The sequence below is a fragment of the Elaeis guineensis genome, chromosome 7 (genome assembly GCF_000442705.2).
Source record: "Elaeis guineensis isolate ETL-2024a chromosome 7, EG11, whole genome shotgun sequence".
NCBI lineage: Eukaryota > Viridiplantae > Streptophyta > Magnoliopsida > Arecales > Arecaceae > Elaeis > Elaeis guineensis.
This window is the reverse complement of record NC_025999.2, coordinates 26,275,566-26,297,948: the sequence shown is the minus strand read 5'-3', so window position 1 is coordinate 26,297,948 and position 22,383 is coordinate 26,275,566. Positions and strand designations below refer to the sequence as shown.

Below are 22,383 nucleotides of genomic sequence, written 5' to 3'. Positions count from 1 at the left end.
TAACAATCAGGTGCATCTCCTGACAACATGGTCCTTTGCATCATGAGATTTATAGAGCAATAGTTTTACATGAATTCAGACCTGAATTTAGAAATCAATTTTGTTCATCCAAATCATAGAACACTATGTTCATGCATATTTTTTTAGTTGACATAAAAACAAAAAAAATCATGGAGTGGGCAGTCTATTTTGGGCAGGCCATATCAACCCAATTACTCCCTAGTCCAAATCTTATGGGAGGGAAAAGAAGGATTGAGTCTTTTTTTTCTTCCTGCAGACCAACAGGCCCACAAATGGGATTTAGGCTAAGATTAGGATGGGTCTTTAGAAGAATATGGGCTGAGCAGGCCAACAGGCCTGATTCCTATGGGAATTCCAGTCCAATCCTGATGGATTTCCCAAATAGGCCCTTAATGGATTGACAATCCCTGACCACCCCCGTCCCCAAGCACCCTGTGAAATAAATAAGTCAAGAAAAGAAGGAAAAAAAATACTAAACAAAACTACATAGTGCTAAACTAGAAATTACAATCAATTTTAAAGGGAAAATCCCCAACTTATCAAATCACTTGTATAATTTTTGAAAGTGCTTATTCATAATATTCTCTATTCTGCTTAATGCAGACTGTTATGAACCCTAAGAAAAACATGAGAAACCCAAAGGTGTTAATAAGAAGGTAGCATTTTGTGCCCCTATTCTAGTCTACGTAATACTAGTAGACCCAAATCTAGAGCAGCATTATATTATTCATTTAAAAAAAAAAAAAACACTTGGATGAAGACTTCCTATTATTGGACCATTTGGTTACTTGCATGTCAGTTTACTTTGTAGGTTTTATTCTTGTACACTCACCATTATATAGGAATAGCAGCAGTTATTCTTGTTTCTTCAGTTGGCATATCTGAATACAAAACTTCCTGTGATAATATTAAATCACCTGGGAAGAGCACTGATTCTAGTCATTCAAGTTTGTATTTAATTCCCTGCCAATTTAATTTTTAGACTAGTATCATTATCTACATTAAGAGGAATCCTTGGAGTTTTGTAGAAGTGATGGACTCTTGAATCTGATAATGAATATAGAGAGAATGCTTGTTTTATCATATATTTCTTAACTGGTTGAGCTGGATTACGTGGTTACAACTTACAAGTCTTGTTCCTGAATCTGTTTTGGCGATCTACATCTGCTTAAAATTCCTGTTTATTTTTGCAGGGTAGGAACCTTGCAGCAGGCTGGATTCCCAGTTTTAGAATCTGTGAGGGATCAAAAGTAAAAGACCTAACATGTACTTTGCAATTGTATAGCTGGCTAGAAGCTATTCGAAAGAGATATCAGAGGTCTCAATTTGTTATCCTTAACAGCAGATTTCGAGTTCGCATAGCAATAGCAATATTGGTTACACTGGCTGTTCTTGGTGAGTGTGGTGCTGCAAGATGTCTCTTTTTTTTCCCCCATCCAGATCTTGTACCGATCTCACTAGTTCTAACATAGCTGATATTATCTTGTTTGTTCAAGGCAATGCATATTATGGGTTGATGGATTAAATTATTTACCTTATGTTGGAATATATGTCACAAAATAAGCTTAATGTATTGTTAAAGACAAATAAAGCATATGCATTCAAAATTTTTTGTGGTCTTCTTTTCATAGTGATATCATTATTTAAATATTTTCTAAATGGTTTCTCCTTGGATTATTTAGCAAAAATAACCTTATCTTGGTCGGCCCCTCATATGTTGGCATACCTGGCTAATGCATAACTAGATTTCATGTGAAAAAAATCCCTTATATTTTATATTATTCTGTCCTTCTATGACTTTTTTTATCAGTCCTTTATGTGGGCTTGATTAGTTTCCTTGCTTGTGCTCTCAAAACCTGATTTTGATGGATAGAGAAAGACAAATGGATTAGAGAGAGAAAGGGAGAGATCTTCTTTCCACTTGTGCTACTATCAAATGCATCATAGTTGGGAAGAAGAGCCTCAAAGTATAGCCAACACCAACTTCATCCATCAACTTTCAGCCCATTCCATGTATATATGTCGAAGGAAATATAAGAACAAATGCAACGTGGATAGTTCTAGAGAGAGGAGAGGGTTGTTTTTTTATTTTTTGTTTTTGAGGAGACACTTGGTATCAAATAGTCCAATGCATTTGAGATTTTAACATAAACTTGGTCTCTCAAGGCTTGCTATCCTAATTGGGCAAAATACTGAAAATGCTTTAAGCCCCATTACTAAATAACAAATTAGAAAAGGCAATGTATGGTTTTCAGTTTTCTCATATCTCCTCAAACTGCTCTTCCCCCCCCCCCCCCCCCACCCCCCGAACCCCATTTTTTGAAACTTTGGTTTCCTTGTCCTTTTCCCCTCAATATTGGTCCTAATGGCCAGAGAACAAACAAAACCTAATGATCCAACTTAGAAAATTTCATACCTACGGGAGAACTCTTTGATTGACTAAGAGTGAATCCTCTTTCCACAAGAAGCAATGCCCAAAGTAAGCAAATGACCATGGTGCAGGCAATCATGTGCAAGGCAAGCATGACTAGAATTAAATGATGGCCTGGCAACAGGAGGTGGGGCAAGATGGCAGTCACTGAAATGAGGGAGAGCAATTGGCGAGGCGGGTAGGCTGAAAAGAAGAAGAGGCCCAGCAGTAGGCAAGTGGTCTTAAAAAATCAAGAGGGAAGAACAATAGTAGGGAAAAGAGTAGGCTAGCAATTGTGGGAATGAGATGGGGAAGAACAGAAGGTAGGAGGAAGGTAGGATGGTAGCCATTGGAAGGAATAATAGAAGAGCATTGGCAGGGAGGAAGGCTGAAATCAAGAAGGGAGACAATGGTGGCATGGAGGAGGTCAGCCTAGCAGCTATATTACCTAGACACTTGTCTCCAACTCCAAAAATTCATGTTGAATACCTGCCAAAATTGGATATATGTCAGGAACTAAATCTTTGGCTGTCACTTCTAAAGATTGGTTGGAGAGGTTGAACTCTTCCAACAATGATTTTGATCCTCCATTTTGATATTGAAAGTGAGCATTTGTTCTTTTCAAAGATTGGTCAAGGATGAGGGTATTGAAATAACTTTGTAAAAAAATGTTATTTTTCTTATCTATTTAAGTTAATTAGGAAGTTTGAGTGAGAAACATGTTTGTTGTAAGACCTTAACAAACAATATCTTTTAATATTTTCTTTTACATATCGTAAATAAATATTTGGATAAATATACAATTCAGTTCATTTTAGATTTTATCCTATGTCTCACTATATTTCTTTTTTTCCCTCTTGCTAAGTCAGGCACTTAAATATGCGTGCAAATCTTATTCTTATGTATATGTTTGTGCAAAGTTGCCTAATGGTGGTTGGAATTATGAGGGGAAGGGTGTGAATATCTTGGAGGGCAGATCAATGGTGTTTGAAGTCATGGCAGGCTGAGGCAAATGAATGGAGGAGGGCAAGGTAGTGTTCCAATTGGCATGGATATGGACCCACAGGGGTTAGGGAGTGAGAGTTAGAGATCTGCGGATAAATAGATCTGGAGGTAAACGGGTTTCATGATGCCGCAAAGGAAGGCACTTAGTGTGTGACTTACAAGATCCTTGGAGAAAATATATGATGATGTGGCAATTTTCTGGCTTAGGAAGTCCACTGTGGGGAGGTGCTGAGTTTAGGAAGATCATTTTGTTAGATTATTTCTGAGATGGAGTTATTTGATTAAATTTTTAGCAATACTTTTTTTTTTTTAAGAAATCCCTATTATTTCATTTGTGAAGGATATATATATATATATATAATATATATATAATATATATATATTTATATATATATATATATAATATATATATATATATATATATATATAAAAGAAAAAAGAATCTGCAATTTGCAATATGCATTGTGTGCATTTTTTAGGTCCTATTTGGTACTATTGCACTTTTTGGTTTTCAATTTGTAAAATCTAAAGTATGAAAACCAAGACCAAAAACTTGTTTTGCAAACTAGCTTCCTTTTTTTGTTTTTCTTTTTTGAAAAACTCCTGTTTTTGTTTTTTGAGAAAATGAAAGCTAGTAAAAATGGCCTTTCATCCCTTTTTTTTTTCGAAATGAGAAATATGTTCTATTTTACACTAGCAGCTGCCATGACCACCACCACTGCCATCATAATTCCTGCCATTATCATTGTCATCACCATCACCACTACCGCCTACCCACTGCTGTGGCTGTTGTGACCACCACCATGGCCACAACCAACACCATCACTGTTACTGCCATCACCATTGCTTATAATAGTTTGTTTGTCTGAAAAGTAATCAACTGTACCAAGCATGTTGACATTTTTAAAATTTAGAAAAGACCATAAACAAAGTAAAGTTTCAGTTTTCAAGTTTGTTAAAAACAAAAGATTGCAGTGATGTCAAATAATGTGTTATAGGACACTTATTTAGAGTTAGTGTTGCTTTCATTTCACAAGAAGTTAAGATGAGAAGGAACAATTCAGACCTTTGGCTACTGTAAGTTGTTCGAGGCATGTTCATGAATATAATGTTTGTGAAGTCCACGTGTGGCAGCTGTAATCTACATTTTTGAACATTTTCTGAGTTAATGTTATGGCTATTATGATAAGAAATGATTATGCTTCAAATCACTCATCTTTATTCCTGGTATAGAGTAGACATTGGTGGGTGCATGTGTAAATGAAGGATCACTGAGAGACTCAGAACTTGCAGATCACTGATATGATGACAGCAAAACAAGCTTGCCATGTTGTATTGCTGTTTGTTTCCTTCTGTTCCAAAGACATTTTGGTTTCTAGCTGTTTTATATATTGTAGATCACAATCAACGATACTTATTTTCATTTTGAAAGGCCTTTCATTTATTTTCATTAGGAAGCATTGGAGCCAAATGCTCTCCAAAGTCTTCCAGCCTAACTCTATATAGTACTATTTTGGAATTTGATTCTATGACGTGAGAGCTGATTCAGTAAGTATTTATCTAGTGAAATGGTGAGCAGGTTAGGCTTATAGGCTTCAGTTGATAACTTGATATGGTGCATGAATGAAGAACTTGCCATATCAATTTATATGCCATATAAACATCGTACCAGGATGAACAAATAACATTTCCTTGCTAAGATTTCCCAGAAGGCTTTTCCTCCCTAGTGGTTTATTTATAATTTATAATTTCTTCTCCAAAATGAGATTCATCTTCTTGACTCAGGGTTATGCTGTATTACATCATAGAATATTCTTGCAAAAGTTTGTTATTGTTTCATATGATTTAAATTTCATGCTAATAAATTTTTTGATTATTTTTCTTTTGAAATTTCTTCATGTCCTTTAACTTTATCCTTTTTCTTTTCAGGCTTCTTTGCATTTCGTGCTGCTTGAATAGTATATGTACTTTTGGTATTTTTCCCTTTTCATCCTATTCATGGTTATTGGAAAATGTGATGACATTGCATTCTGATCTCTCTGGTGGCCTCTAAGTGAGAGCAGCCATCTCCCATGTTTGGCAAGAGGAGCAGCCAGTCACTATTCAATGCCTGATCATGAAGGGAGCAGAACAGCAGTCTCAGACATATCAACATAAGTGGTTCCTGGCAGATGCTCTAAGAATCCTGCTACTTTTGTGGGTTTGTTTATGATTTGGCATTCTAATAGTTTGTATGCCTGTATTTGGATTTGGTCTGTTTCTTTTGTATGATAAAATGAAACATTTGACAGTAATTATGCTTGTCCAGTTTTCAAGATCACATGTTCTCGCAGCATATCCGCCAGCCATGCTGTTTTCTTCCAAGTGCTCTCATTTGAATGCTTCTTTGGAGTATACCACTGGCAAGAGTTATTGATGCAGTTATTTACTCTCTCTAACTTATGCATCTCTCTCTGTTTTTTTTAATACCAAGACTTTCTACGTTTCGAGCATACCTGATTGTATCATTATTCCAGGCACTTGCCAGTCCGATATTTATCAGGCAATATAAACTGATATCTCCTGAGATTTCAGCTAATATGATATGAATAAATCACATGATATCTGGATAAAGTTCTAAATAACACGACTGTATTTTTAATTCCAACAGCCAAAGCTGTCTTAATAATGTCTAATTGTCATGTGAGAAAAGTAGGCATAAATTCTAGTTTGCTCTATTTGCCTCAGTAGTTTACCATCCTTATGATAAGCAATGAGTCCAATCTAATGGTTTTGCAATTCAACAACAGCTTTGGAATTTGGACTTTTTTTCACATATGACATTCTTCTTTTCCTTGACCTGAAAATTATAGATAAGAGTATGCTGAAGTCCAACATGCGTATGGATGAAAAAGCACAGAGGAATAGTTTATTATATGCTCCTCGTCAAAACAAGAGACAAACAAATCATGGGTACCATATGTTGAACTGTGGAGTTTCTTCCCTTGTCAATATCTTTTAATCCTTCAAAGCTGTGAATTGCAATAGAGGATTGAAAAAGAACAAGTGATATAGAAAAAGGGGCAGGTGTTTCTATTTTTTTGTTTTTTGTTTTTTGTTGAACAAAAAGAGCAGTTCAAATCCCAACTTAGAATGGCTGAAACCGGCAGCGTCAGGGCAGATCTTTGGTGTTTTTTTATCGCCTGTGAAGTGGTTGTAGTGATCTTTCATTCTTCTTATAGGGAAACATGTGTATGTATATGTTTTAGAGCCTGAGCAAGCCAAGTGTAATTTTGGCTCTCTTGAAATTAATTACGACACTAGTTTGCTAGTTGAAACTTAGCTTGTTTAACTTCAAAACCTTTGTTCTACTCTATATGTTCAATCTAATTCTTTTGTTTCTTTCAAACCTTTGCATGTTTTTAATTTTCCTTCTTTTATTTTCTTCTTTCATTCTCAAATGAAAGTATTTAATTACTTTTCATTGCTAAATATTTAATTAATTGGTATTATTGGTCTTGCATGTGACGCATACCAGTTTGAGAATAATGGACTATTATGCTCCAGTCCACTTTCAAATTGGATTTGAAAGTCTTGTCGTTGAGTGGCATTTAAAGCTATGGTTTTGGAGGAACCTGTCATTTATTATTTCCATAAAGCAGGCCAAACTTCTTCATGCATATACAGTCAATGATAGATACCGATGATTTGTCAACAATACAAAAGAGAAGGAAAAAAAAAAAAAATCATATGATGGATATACAAATGTCAACAATTTGACAATCAGACTCCAACCTAATAATGGAAGTTGGGTTTCAAATCTTGATCCAAAAAAAAAAAAAAAAATCAACACACACGGCGTGCATCACACGCCATCAATATTGCCTATCTGCACGCCATGTGGTACACACCATATAAAAGACAATTTCTTCTAGGCTGGTGACTCTTGCAGCATCATATTGTTAATAAAATTTTAAAAAATAGCATTCTATTAAATATAAATTAAAATTTAAAACGTTTTAGGAAAAACAGATACCGGTCAAACACGGAGAAAATGGGAGGGGATGAGTGGACCATAGCAGGTCCAAGTCCTGGGCTATTGGCATTTAAAATGCTTGAGTTAAAGCACAGTTCCAATTAAAGCGTGCTAGTCAATACACGATACTATTGTGTGTGTGTATATATATATAATGTTATAACCCAATACGTATGTGAACTCTTCGCACCTAAAATATGTAATTCATTTACTTATTTATAACTATAATTCATAGTATGTGAGCATCCACGGCCATGGGAATATTGTGGAGATATTTCCTTGTTCCAGAAACAATGAGAGTAATTTTTTGTGCAGCTCGGTGCACACCGTCCGGGTGATTGGCTCGTGTGTGGAGCGGAGAGCAACACGAAATTTTTTTTTTTTTTTTTCATTCGGCTCCGTGCCCGAACCAGTCACGATGGGCGGTGCGGCCGAGCTACACCACCTGCGGTGCATAAAGGGTTTCTCAAACAATAAATGTTGACTCATCGGCTTGCCCAAGCAATTTCTTGTCTGTTCTTGTTCTCTTTACACTCTTTCTTTTATCATATTCTCTTGATTACTAATCCGAACATGATACACACCCCCCCACCGCGCGACTGATTTCTTTTTCCAATAATCATGTTCAGATTATGATATTGTCTCTCCTTGGCCCCTAAACCCGCCATGGCCAAGGAATTTGTAGATTGGTGAGATACCTATTTAATCAAGATTACATTTTGAACCAGCAAACCACCATCCTTTTCTGGATTGGTACTGATTCCCCCTCGATCAAAAGGTGAAGGAACTTCCTGATCGCTTCAAAATCAATGAGCAGCTCTCCTGTTCTTTAGCCTACAAGTGAGGTAGGACGATGTCTGGATTGATCGTTTTACCGTAGACAATTTTATGAGTGGTTGGTCAGACATCAACCTCTAAGGCTGCTTGCTAAATTTGGAATAGCCAATCTGGCAGTTCCAATACAGTCCACTATGAGAGGTTCGGTTAGTCTGACTACATTCTATTGCTCAGACTAGGAATGATGAGCTTGTTTTACTGCTTTCGGTAGAAAAGAAAGCCAAGCTAGCATTAAATAACAAACTAAGTACAGAAACCCAAAATAGACAGTTCCATCTCCAGCTTACATATATAGTCCATACACCCATACAAATAGTTTAACACAGACCAAATCAGCTATAAGTAATTTGAGACAAGGAAGAAGGAAAGTAGCAGCCTCCACACGGGCATGCTCCCCTGTAATATGATTTTCCATCTGCTAAAATAGCTACTCCATAACAAGCATCCCTTCCAATAGTCGCAGGATATGAAAAAGATGTGAAAGGTTTGGAACACCAGTAAATCACCTGAGTTCGAATCATTAGCTTTTGTAGATGAAGAGAAATAAGACTGAACATGAGAATGAAAGAAGTATGAGCCCAGTTTCCAGGATGCCTAGGCCAAGTAAAGTACCATGACCATTTAGCAGATTCTGTGGTGAAGTTTAGGTTACATCCAGGTGTTCTGAACCTGCCAAAGGCCATAAACCTCAAGATGAACAGGTAGCAAAAATAATTTGATTCTCCCAGCAGCAAATATATGTTGTGGTCTGACTGATATTCCGAAATAATGATACAGGGAACATTCACAATGGTGTTTGCAAACCTAAGGAACATCCACAGCAACAAATAAAGCATAAGTTAAGAGAGAACATTCTTTGCTCATTGTCCAGATCCATAGGCAGTTGCTGTAGCTTACAATCCTGTATCGACAAACTGGCATGGTCATAAGGAATCCAATATAGTTCAACAAAAACAATAAGAGGAGAAACATAAATATATGTGTCACGCTCCCGACCCGAGATTTTGAATCGAGGGTCATGACAACCGCCGCATACTCATAGAAAACTCTTCCCATAAGCATGCAAGGCATCTTATCATGTTATCTTAAAACAACAGCGGAATAATTAGCCAATAATTTAAATCCAAATATAACTACCTAAATTTCTTTCTTTAATATCTCAATAAATTTAACAATGATTCATAGGCCGTACATCAAATTCAATAAGACTTTCCACCTAAAATAAAAATATAGAAATTCTGCTTCTGATCACTCTTCCATTCATATCTTGTATCATCTTAATTTCTCAACATCTGTAAAAACAGTAAAATAGAAGGTAATGAGCTAGACAGCCCAGTAAGCAATGATCACTTCCCAACAGATTTCATCAGGCATTTAAGTAAATAATCATTTATAGAAAATAAGCATATAGAGTTCATCAATTCGAAATCAATTTCAATTATGCAATATAATTCATGTCAAGTTCATTTCTTTTTCGAAAATTCAAGTTTCTTTCGGGATTTCAATTTCTTTTATTCTTCAATTTCTTTTCGTCAACCATGAGCTATGACCACATTTTTCTTGTGGCAGGGTCATAATACCGCGTATCTGCTTGCGGTAGGCTGCGAATCATCTGGCAGCCATGTCCTTTGGAACCGCTGGTCTCGCTGGCGGTTTGTCGCTGGTCTCTCTGGCGACATGTCGCTGGTCTCGCTGGCGACATAAACCCTCAGGATAATCAATTGCCAATGTATATGCCCCCATTGGCAGGGTCCTTTACATAGTCAGGTTGTCAATTCTTATTGTTTCTTATATCATAATTCTTCATAAATCATGTTTCATATTCTAATTTCGATAATAAAACATATAATCATGTAGTATCGAAATCAATCAATATAATGCATCATGAAATCAATATGTTTAATCATGCTTCATCATAACATTTCAAATAAGATATTTTCATAACAAAATACCATTCATCCAATTCATGCATTGTTTCACAAATCATGTCAGAAGAATATATTATAATTTGCCGATAAATCTAGAAAAAGTGAAACATTACTTACCTCAAACGTATTCCAATAAATCCACATAATTCTATAAATTTTCTTTCAAAAATTTTGTTCGTAGATCATATCGCGATATCCCATGATCAAACATCCACAATCCTATACAGAATCAATTTCAATAATTAGAAAGAATACGAATACCATATTTCAACGGTTTAGATTGGGTCCGATCATCTAATTTTATCTAATCAAAATCTAATTAGGACCTAAATGATCTAAAGTTTGACTATCAGATCAAATCGGATTCGAAGTGATAGGATCGAGGTTTCTTCATCGATTTCATAAAATCAAGTGGAGAGAGAAAATCAGAGGAGAGAGAATTCATGAGGTACAATTCGAATTGATCAAGTGATACAATCCAACATTATGATTGGTCCAATATCTCAATTGGTGAAATCAACATGATCAAATCAAGTCATGGCTAGATCGAAATCATGGATAATCAAATCTAAAGATTCATGGTCTGATTAAGGTGGGTGCCAGTACGCTGTCTGACAATCATGGATCAAGATTCTTCATTAGAATCAGATCAGGACTATTGAAAGAATTTTCTCATTGATAAATCGATCAAGAGCGAGAAATCGATCGAGAAAGAAAAATGACTTTAGAGAGAGAAAATTCTAGAGAGAGAAAATTTTTAGAGAGAGAAAACTCATCTTGGATTCTTCAGGCAATATGATTCAACAAATTCGATCGATCAGATCAAATCATGCTAAGATTATCATGTGGACAATTCAATAAGATCATGAGAAATAAAATCTAAAAATACTTGATCTGATCAAAGTGGATGTCGGTGTACCGTCCGACGATCACGGATCAAAAATTCATCACGAGGATCATTTAAATTCATCATCATTCTTCTCAAAATTTTAGAAATCTTAGGAGAGAGAAATAATCTAGAGAGAAGATTCTAGAGAGAGAAAGTAGAGAGAGAAAGTCCAATTTTAGAGAGAGAAAATACTAGTTCAGGTTGAAAAGAGAGGGAAGAGAGAGAAACTCTCTTTCTTATATTTTATTATTTATAAATTAATTTATTTTATTTTATTTTTTTCTTTCTTCTTTTCTTTCTTTCTCTTTTTTTTTCCCTTCACGGAAGAGAGAGGAGAGAAAATCCTATTTATTATTATTATTATATTATTATTATTATATTATTTTTCTTCTTCTTTTTCCCTTTTTTTTTTTTCTTTTTTTCTTTTCTTTTTCTTTTTCTTTTCCTTCTTTTTCTTTTCTTTTCCTTCTTCTTTTCTTTTTCTTTTTCTTTTCCTTCTTCTTTTCTTTTTCTTTTTCTTTTCCTTCTTCTTCTTCTTTTCTTCTTCTCCCGTGGGCTTGTTTTGGGCTGAAACAGGAGACCATGAGGTCCCCTCATTGGGTGGCCGGTCGACGGCGCAGCCAGCGTGGGACGACCATCGGCAGGAGAGGAGACGTTCCGGCGGCAAGGGGCGGCCAAACCGGTGGTCGACGGTGACCACCGGCGATAGAAAAATGATAAAAAGGAAGATTCTTCCGCAACAAAATCCGGCGACTCCGGTCGCCGGCGAGCGTGCACATCGGCACAGGAAGGAAGGGGGAGGAGAGAGAGGAAGGGGAGGAGGCTTACCTCCATCGCCGGCGAGGCTTTTCCGACGAGAAATTGGACGGCATAGTGACGGGTCTCTATGAGAAATTTCCGGCGATTGCCGCCGTTTTGCCCCAGGATTTCTTGATGAGAGGAGAGAGGAGGGTTCTCCTCCTTAAATAGAGCCGGAGGGAACTCGTCTCCGACTCCGATTGGGAGCCGGCGAGAGGAGGAAGAAGAATCCCTTTGGGAGTCTTCTCCCCTATTTTTCTATTTTTTTTTTGTTCGTTTGGATTCTTACATGGGTTGGGCTGTCACATTCTTCCCCTCTAAAAGAAATTTCGTCCTCAAAATTTTTCCTGCGTGAGTCTTCGTATTTCTTTACTTGAATCTCATCCTCAAATATTTCAAAATTCTAATTCTTGATACAAATTTATTCTTAAATCATTTCATAAGGAAAAAGTTAATACATTAATATCGATCTGAAACGGAACCATTCATTTTCTTATTTATCAAGATCACCATCTCAAAGATTTTCAATGTTTCAAGATTTCAAAATTATGATTTTATTTCCTATAAAAATAAATTATGTTCAATACCTCATGACTCAAATTAAAATCAAATCTATCTCTTGTGAATAGAAAAAGGTCAATGTCTCTATTCTTGCATAAGAACTTCATTCATCATCATTCATTCATTCATTTATTTATTTCAAAATATTAACCACTCTTAATTTTAACCCCTCATAAGATAGGAAAACATACTTCTATGAATCATATGATGACATCCCAATCAATCAAAATTCAAAAATATTTTCTCTTATTCGTACTTTCAAAGGTTGAAGATTTATCATCTCATTCTCGAATTTTTGATATTTTAAATTCTCGATACAACTTCATCATTAAGTCATTTCATAAAGATCAGTATCACCATTGTTGATTGAATCAATATCACTATTTTCTAGTCATCGAAATTTTCTTACTCAAATCTTCAAACTCTTAAATATTCTAATTCTTGAAGCAAATTTTATCATTAAGTCATTCCATAATAAAACTCAATAACTCAAAAATTGATCTAAATCAAAACTATATTTTTCTTATAATCAAAATCAATGTCTCTATTCTAAGTAAGTATATCAATTTTCTTTATCTAAACATTAACAACTCTTAATTAATCGATTCATTATCAAATTATGAATAACTCCAATCTATCTTTTGTAGAACAATCGTCAATATCAATAGATAACCTCAATCTTTTTTATTCAGTCTGAGAAATAATAATGATCAAAAGAGTTCTAACTTCAAATTTCATTATACCTTGGAGATAAATATTTGAGTATAATAATCTAAGATCGAAATCATCATTCGATAAACAATCTCAAATTCTTTCTAATAAATAGAGAATTATAAAATTTAATTCTAGGATAGAAAAAATTTATCTCTAAATATTCTAAATCTAAAATCAAAAATCAAAGGTCCACTCATCCTAGAATTAGGATGCTAATTATTTTTGTAGCATAGTAGGTGGAAGCTCTACTTTTAAAAATCACATTAGGATATCTAAAATAATTCAAATTTTAAAATATTATTCTTTCTAATATCCATGATTTTTTTTTTATATCAAACTATATCATTTATTATAATTTTTTGACTCAGAGAATCAACATTCCTGACTTACTCAAAGTAATCCAGATTACCATGCTTCCGCTGCGCACTCTGATCTAACAATCAAAATTTCTTAGGTTCACCAAAAAAAAAGTTTGATCAAATTATTTCTTTACCTTATCAATAGAAAAAATCTAAAATTTTAAATTTCAATTGAAGTCAAAGATTAACTTTCGATTCTCATTCATACTTTTACTGGTGTACAAAAATCTTGATTAACCCTTGAGTCCAATATCATATTTAAAACCATCATATAGATTTACTATAATCAATATGAATCAAATCTTAATTCTCATATCAATTCAATTCGATAAATTTTCAAACCAAAAATCTTTATAAGTCAAATTAATGGAAAAAAAAAATCCTTCGATGCTCCACCAAATTTGGACATAATCAGAATATATAAAAATTTCAAATCATTATTTTTTTTAAAATTTTTATCATCAGGATCTTCAATATCTATCAAATATCCTTTCATAACAATCATACAAGCTTCAAAAAAAAATCAAATCTCCATTTAATAGTAGATTCAATTAGGGACCTCGTTAACAAAAGCAAAAGAACTCCATATTAATTTCTAAATCCAAAATTTCTAAATTATAAATTCACATGGATCCCTTAATCTGAAATAAATATAAATCAGATCTTAATCTAAAAAATATCAACCTCAACAATAATATCAAAAAATCTCTTGATCAACTTAGATACGAAATCTTTAAATTGAAATTTCATACATATCAGGTAGTCTCCAAGAGATATAATAAGATCTATTTTCTAGATCTAAAGATGATGATTCAAAGATTCCAGTACGATGAATATCCTATAATCTCAAAATCAATTTCATCAATAAGAAATAGACTTCTTTGCAATATCTTCAAATATGCATTCATCCTAATATGCCACTTTATATATAATCCACATACCAAATTTAATTTCGATAAATATTCCAATCAAGCATCATAAAAAAAACTTTCTTAGCCTATTCTGGAATAACATTTTATTATCAAATCTTTATCTTGCCAATAATAGTCAACTTCTCAACTAGAAGTAATATCATAGTATTATTCTCACATTGAATTTGAACTTACGATTCACTTGAATAACCAATGATCAAATTAATAACCACAATGCATAATAAAATTTTATGTCAATCCTTTTGTGATTACTTTCGATTAAGATCTAACTAATCATATCATGATCTATAGATTATCCATCATATTTCAAACTCTATATGTTATAATCTCTTGTGATCCTTTCATATATAATCCCAATATTTAATCAAAATTTATAAATATTTCTCCCACTATAATCATCAAAGATCTACACTATAATGTCCCTGGTGTCTATCCACTTACACCCATTCTATATCTGATTCTATGTTTCATAATTCATCCACTTATGCTCTGATACCATATTAATTGTCACGCCCCCAACCCGAGATTTTGAATCGAGGGTCATGGCAACCGCCGCATACTCATAGAAAATTCTTCCCATAAGCATGCAAGGCATCTTATCATGTTATCTTAAAACAACAGCGGAATAATTAGCCAATAATTTAAATCCAAACATAACTACCTAATTTTTTTTTTTAATATCTCAATAAATTTAACAATGATTCATAGGCCGTACATCAAATTCAATAAGACTTTCCATCTAAAATAAAAGTATAGAAATTCTGCTTCTGATCACTCTTCCATTCATATCTTGTATCATCTTAATTTCTCAACATCTGTAAAAACAGTAAAATAGAAGGTAATGAGCTAGACAGCCCAGTAAGCAATGATCACTTCCCAACAGATTTCATCAGGTATTTAAGTAAATAATTATTTATAGAAAATAAGCATATAGAGTTCATCAATTCGAAATCAATTTCAATTATGCAATATAATTCATGTCAAGTTCATTTCTTTTTCGAAAATTCAAGTTTCTTTCGGGATTTCAATTTTTTTTGTTCTTCAATTTCTTTTCGTCAACCATGAGCTATGATCATATTTTTCCTGTGGCAGGGTCATAATACCGCGTATCTGCTTGCGGTAGGCTGCGAATCATCTGGCAGCCATGTCCTTTGAAACCGCTGGTCTCGCTGGCGGTTTGTCGCTGGTCTCTCTGGCGACATGTCGCTGGTCTCGCTGGCGACATAAACCCTCAGGATAATCAATTGCCAACGTATATGCCCCCATTGGCAGGGTCCTTTACATAGTCAGGTTATCAATTCTTATTGTTTCTTATATCATAATTCTTCATAAATCATGTTTCATATTCTAATTTCGATAATAAAACATATAATCATGTAGTATCGAAATCAATCAATATAATGCATCATGAAATCAATATGTTTAATCATGCTTCATCATAACATTTCAAATAAGATATTTTCATAACAAAATACCATTCATCCAATTCATGCATTGTTTCACAAATCATGTCAGAAGAATACATTATAATTTGCCGATAAATCTAGAAAAAGTGAAACATTACTTACCTCAAACGTATTCCAATAAATCCACATAATTCTATAAATTTTCTTCCAAAAATTATGTTCGTAGATCATATTGCGATATCCCATGATCAAACATCCACAATCCTATACAGAATCAATTTCAATAATTAGAAAAAATACGAATACCATATTTCAACGATTTAGATTGGGTCCGATCATCTAATTTTATCTAATCAAAATTTAATTAGGATCTAAATGATCTAAAGTTTGACTATCAGATCAAATCGGATTCGAAGTGATAGGATCGAGGTTTCTTCATCGATTTCATAAAATCAAGTGGAGAGAGAAAATCAGAGGAGCGAGAATTCATGAGGTACAATTCGAATTGATCAAGTGATACAATCCAACATTACAATTGGTCCAATATCTCAATTGGTGAAATCAACATGATCAAATCAAGTCATGACTAGATCGAAATCATGGATAATCAAATCTAAAGATTATGGTCTGATTAAGGTGGGTGCCAGTACGCTGTCTGACAATCATGGATCAGGATTCTTCATTAGAATCAGATCAGGACTATTGAAAGAATTTTTTCATTGATAAATCGATCAAGACAGAGAAATCGATCGAGAGAGAAAAATGACTTTAGAGAGAGAAAATTCTAGAGAGAGAAAACTCATCTTGGATTCTTCAAGCAATATGATTCAACAAATTCGATCGATCAGATCAAATCATGCTAAGATTATCATGTGGATAATTCAATAAGATAGAAAATAAAATCTAAAAATACTTGATCTGATCAAAGTGGATGTCGGTGTACCGTCCGACGATCACGGATCAAAAATCCATCACGAGGATCATTTAAATTCATCATCATTCTTCTCAAAATTTTAGAAATCTTAGGAGAGAGAAATAATCTAGAGAGAAGATTCTAGAGAGAGAAAGTAGAGAGAGAAAGTCCAATTTTAGAGAGAGAAAATACTAGTTCAGGTTGAAAAGAGAGGGAAGAGAGAGAAACTCTCTTTCTTATATTTTATTATTTATAAATTATTTATTTTATTTTATTTTTTTCTTTCTTCTTTTCTTTCTTTCTCTTTTTTTTTCCCCCTTCACGGAAGAGAGAGGAGAGAAAATCCTATTAATTATTATTATTATATTATTATTATTATATTATTTTTCTTCTTCTTTTTTTCCTTTTTTTTTCTTTTCCTTTTTTTCTTTTCTTTTTCTTTTTCTTTTCCTTCTTTTTCTTTTCTTTTTCTTTTCTTTTCCTTCTTCTTTTTTTTTCTTTTTCTTTTCCTTCTTCTTCTTCTTTTCTTCTTCTCCCGTGGGCTTGTTTTGGGCTGAAACAGGGGACCGTGAGGTTCCCTCGTTGGGTGGCCGGCCGATGGCGCAGCCGGCGTGGGACGACCATCGGCAGGAGAGGAGACGTTCCGACGGCAAGGGGCGGCCAAACCGGTGGTCGACGGTGACCACCGGCGATAGAAAAATGATAAAAAGGAAGATTCTTTCGCAACAAAATCCGGCGACTCCGGTCGCCGGTGAGCGTGCACATCGGCACGGGAAGGAAGGGGGAGGAGAGAGGAAGGGGAGGAGGCTTACCTCCGTCGCCGGCGAGGCTTTTCCGGCGAGAAATTGGACGGCACAGTGACGGGTCTCTATGAGGAATTTCCGACGATTGCCGCCGTTTTGTCCCGGGATTTCTTGATGAGAGGAGAGAGGAGGGTTCTCCTCCTTAAATAGAGCCGGAGGAAGCTCGTCTCTGACTCCGATTGGGAGCCGGCGAGAGGAGGAAGAAGACTCCCTTCGGGAGTCTTCTCTCCTGTTTTTCTATTTTTTTTTTTTTGGTTCGTTTGGATTCTTACATGGGTTGGGCCGTCACAATATGACTAAAGATCCAAATGTATAAACATGTATGTAGGTAGCCCATCAAATGAAGGAGTTCAAAACCGGCCAGTAACTCAAGTAAAGAAAGCAACAAGCTATCCCCAACTTCCGTCATCCAACCAACAAACCTTATAGCTTTACCCATGCCTTGGAAAGGAAATTTTATATGCATCAGCTTGCAGAATAGCTGCAAAGGATGGATCCATAATATCTCCTTCCTTCCATATAATATCACCTCGCAAGGCACGGTTAGCTATATAGTCCGCTGCTCGATCGGCTTCATGAAATATACGAGTGATATGACACAGCCTACGTATCCGTTGCCAAGCTTGGCATATGATATAGATGAAAGCATCAATTGTCGGCCCCCAACTATAATTAATTTGCCAACTTCATTCCTAATCACAAAGCTTGTAGCAGCCTGATCACAAGTTACTGAGGCGTCAAATTTAATTTTATATACTACAGTTGGAGGGGGCAGCCATGATACAATTGTGGAAGAATGTTTCATCATCTTATGCTGATTGCCACTGCCCCATTGCCACAACGGAGTAGCCGTATATTCTTCAGATAAGAATAACGCCATATGAATCACATGATGAGGAGTTTGCTAAACTTGTTGGAATATATATTCATTTCTAGCTTTTCATATCATTCAGGCCACATAAGCAATATTAGGTTTTACCGCCTCCACTGTGCCCGATAGCAATATAATAAATCCCGAAAAAGACAAAAGTTGAAAAGTAATGCTGCACCTTTCAGAAAAAAGAAGCCAACACTACTTAGCAAATGAACATGTGACCACAATATGTTGACAATCCTCCTCAGCCTCGAAGCACAAATCACAAAACTGGAGGTGGCCTCTACTCCATTTCTTTACTAACTCAACATCTTTTTTGTTTAATAGCTCCTTTAGAGATCATTCTGGTTTGGCCAATCTAACCTAAGATTGAGGTGTACATCCTTGAAAAAAAGTTAGGCTCACAAACCCAAGTTGATATTCCCCACTATGTCTGTAAAGCAAGTGGAGACGGACCACTGACTTCAGTGGAAACATGCTATCTAACCCCTTGGTGAACTAAGAAGATAGTGAGGAGTCTGATGGAGGATATTCACCTAGGGTTGGTGATTTGACTAATGCCATCACTTGATTATAAGCCAAAGCTTTCCAAGAATTGCCTCAGCTTCAAGGGCAATCAACTAAGCATTTCTAAGACTAGCTCAATCAGTGCAAGCCAACTTACTTCAGCAATCTTATCTAGAGCAACAAGTATCTATTCCACCAACCTCTATCCCTCTGTAAAACTCTTGAACCTACTTCCATGCTATCATTTTCCAGCTTCCAACCCCCAACTAGGAGGTCAAAGTAAGTAACAAACTTCATTTCCTTACTCATCACCTAATTCCTAATAGGTTAACTATGTCTATAGGCCAACAGCAGCGACCACCATACAATCTTTAACTCACTAGCCAACATGAAGGTTAGAATAGCTATATGTTGTGCAGAATTTCAGGATGTGGATACTCGAGAACACCAGCAACCTGCACCAAATGAGGCGACACTAGGGTTTTGCTTGATCTTTACCTAGGGCGGGGTGCAAACCAGAGAGAGATGAAGAATTTAAGGAGAAAAGCTTTGTATTGATTCCCTCTTTCAATATGTTACAATACATGATTTGTATACCCTAGGGTTTACACACAAACCCTAATAAACCTCAGCTGAAAAATTCTCCTAGTTAAACCCAATTACATGAAAGCACTCACCCGAGCTCATGTACACCCATGTCTCACATCCTCTTACCTTTGGACTTAATCTCAGTCCAAACCCTTGAGTTAGCCACCTTAAGACCTAACAAACCAGGCCTTAAGACTCTGGTATCAAAATTTGATTTCAGACGAAACCAGAAATCCCACTATGCTCTACCCGCGTAGCTGCGTCGGCTTAGTCTTAGACTGAGTTAACTAACCTAACACCTAGTTGACTCGGTCTGGAACTGAGCTGGCTAACCTACATACCGTGTCAATTTTTTTAAGAGCCTATTTTCTGTCTCTCGCAGACTTGATCGATCCAGTCTGACACTAAGTCGACCCAGTATCCTGAAATCTACTTTTTACTGCAGTCTTCAGTCTTTGATTTCTCGCTCCACCTTGTGCCCCTAGGTATCCAGAGCCCCAACCAAATTCCTTAAAGACCTCATCGCCTGAACCTCGAGCCTATAGATGCTATGCATTGCCTCCACCCTAGGACTATTCCTGTCCTAGTTTATGACCGTGTCCGTCATAGTAAACCTGAAGCCTATCGATCGACTCCACTAGTAGTCACCTCCAAGGCTATGGGGCACCACAAAAACCCTACAAATCTTCATCTTGGTGCCCTCAAAGTCTTGATGATCTCCACTCTTCATTGAGCTCTGATTCTCTACACGACCTGGCCAATGAGGAGTAAAGCCAACTGTGCAGACCTCCTCACCACCGCAGTATATCTCAGCTCTGAAGCTGTCTGGGAGACCGCCACCGCCTTTCATATGGCTGAAGATCTCATCTTATATCTGGACACCTCTTCTGTAGGTTCTATCTGTTGGAAAATATATTCTAAAGCTAATCATTTGATGATTGAGCTAATTATAAATGTATATGAATGAATCAATAATAAAAGTTATTTGATCTTTTTCATCACAAGATTACATCTTCAAACGAACTCCTATATTGTGATGAAGTCCTTAGGATTACTTTGATCGATAAAAGAGAATTTATCGCGTAGTCCTTAAATTGGTTCGTGACCAAACGATACGCTATTACTAGGACGATAGTGAAATCAAGTGTAGGTCGATGTGTGCTATATACGTTGGTTATCCTCGTAACCAAATAATGTGGAGACAGTACTGGCATAGCATGCATGTGAGATATAGGAGTACATCGTCACGGAACGTGACCAACTACGGAGCACTCTGTTGTCAAGGATAGCTCGCGAAGGGTATGGATATAAGTGTCCCTTCTACATGAGATCACTACAGTGACTTACAAGCAACTCACTGTACTTTGGTACCAGATTAACTGAGTTTCTAATTCAGTGACGGAAGGTTTCTAAGTGCAGTCAAGTACTTGTTAAGTCAATGCGTGAGTCAAAATGAGATTGATCTCTCCAAATCAGTTGGAGTTAATGTATCAATGTATTTCAATTTAGCAAAATTGGGGTCCAGATAATCCATATGATGGATTTGAAAAAGATTGAAATATAATGTGGATGACTTATCTAAGATTGATAGTTAAATTCTAAATTATTCTCGAGCATTAGGATCAAACAGATGAATTATACGATAACCATATGCCAGTAGGTTCTTGAATATTGCTTCACCATCATTCGACCTATCCGGATGTCGGATCACCATTGCTAGATGGTTACATTGATTAGTTCAGAAAGTTGTTCCTGTGTTACCGACTTAGGTTTGAATCTATGGGGTCATACTCAAAAAAAATTTCTGACTGATCATGTGGTTGATCAATGATTGAGAATCATTCAAGGACTTAATCATCAATTTGATTGATGGTTAACCTTATATAAAAGTTACAATAAATTAATTCATCAAGTGTTAGTAAATTAATAAAAGATTAATTAGCAATTAGATTATTGATTAGCTCAATTTGATTTAGTAAAGAGAATTAAATAAAATCTAATTGAATTAGATTCAATTAGATTTGATTCGATTAGGTTATGAGATGATCTAATTGCTAAGGAAGAATTGTCCTTGATTTGATCAGAACTTTGGTTCAATCAATTCTTAATTTAATTAAGATTTGATTAAAAATTTATGAACCTAATTAGATTAGATTTCATATATTTTATTTAGACTAAACCAGATGTGATTTGGTTTGGATTCAAATAAAGAAATTAAGAGTCCTTATTGGAATAGGACTCTTCTCCTATGCGCCTCCCACTTTGATGTACTATATCCTCAAGCATAAATAGTTTTTGCATGAGTATTTTTCACACCAAAGAGTCCTTTCCCTTCTCTATCTCAGTCTAAATTTGGGTAGGATCAGATTTTAAATGGTATATTCAAATCTGATTTGAAATAGGATACCATATAGATAATATTTGACATTATCTCTATGACCTTGCCACCAACTTTTTTTTTTCCTTATATATGCAACATTTAAAGGAGATTTTTTGTGAAAAATCAGTTGAAGAACTGATTTACCATGAAAAAATATGGGAAGGGGCATCCCATATGTTTTTGATGTGTTTTGATATGAATTTTTGAGTAGGGGCGACAACACATCAAGAGTCCATGATCTCTAGGACTCTTCACCCCACCGCCTTACATATTGAAATAAAAGGAGTTTTATTTCATTCTTATACGTGTAAGTGACCTGAGAGAGAGGCCTTCACATTGAGAGGGGTCTTGGGTGTGGTATCATGGTGTGAAAGAAAAGGAGAGTCCTCTTCTCTTGGGGTGTGTGCAAAAATCAGATTTCTAAGGTTTTGATCCTCAAGGTT

The 22,383-nt window shown here is 35.4% G+C and overlaps 1 protein-coding gene across 3 annotated transcripts in view; it reads left to right on the top strand.

The window, feature by feature from the left end:
- LOC105033043 (uncharacterized) overlaps positions 1-5,800 on the top strand; it is a 34,258-nt gene extending 28,458 nt beyond the window's left edge. For all 3 annotated transcript variants that reach the window (XM_010907689.2, XM_073260895.1, XM_029261201.2), the window contains 2 exons: positions 1,215-1,416; positions 5,366-5,800. In XM_010907689.2, the coding sequence (XP_010905991.2) occupies positions 1,215-1,416; positions 5,366-5,391 (228 nt within the window). In that variant the 3' untranslated portion in view covers positions 5,392-5,800. The remainder of the gene's footprint in view (positions 1-1,214; positions 1,417-5,365) is intronic.
- Positions 5,801-22,383: the final 16,583 nt, after the last annotated feature.